Consider the following 260-nt stretch of genomic DNA (forward strand, 5'->3'; position numbering starts at 1 on the left):
TGCTGCTGCTGCTGCTGAGATTGCGGTTGTTGTACAGGCATTTGTTGTTGCTGCTGTTGTTGTTGTTGTTGTTGTTGTTGAGCCTGTGGACCGCCGCCACCTTGCGCCGTTTGCATGTGGGGCGGTGGTGGTCCAGACGTGCCAGGCTGCTGCATAGGACCGCCACTACTCGATTGATTACTAGAGGGCCGTGAAATGGGATGACTTTGTGCTAAACAAATGTACAAAATAAATTACGGTTAGAAGTGTTAAAAACATAA

General features: G+C 48.8%; 1 protein-coding gene across 1 annotated transcript in view; it reads right to left on the bottom strand.

The window, feature by feature from the left end:
- The window catches only part of LOC108376782 (trithorax group protein osa), an 18,902-nt gene that overhangs the window by 17,402 nt on the left and 1,240 nt on the right, over positions 1-260 (bottom strand). Inside the window, 1 exon segment of the mRNA XM_017633025.1 lies at positions 4-211. Coding sequence (XP_017488514.1) covers positions 4-211 — 208 coding nt within the window.

Source organism: Rhagoletis zephyria, unplaced genomic scaffold (genome assembly GCF_001687245.7).
Source record: "Rhagoletis zephyria isolate East Lansing unplaced genomic scaffold, Rhagoletis_zephyria_1.1 Rzeph_scaffold_10955, whole genome shotgun sequence".
NCBI lineage: Eukaryota > Metazoa > Arthropoda > Insecta > Diptera > Tephritidae > Rhagoletis > Rhagoletis zephyria.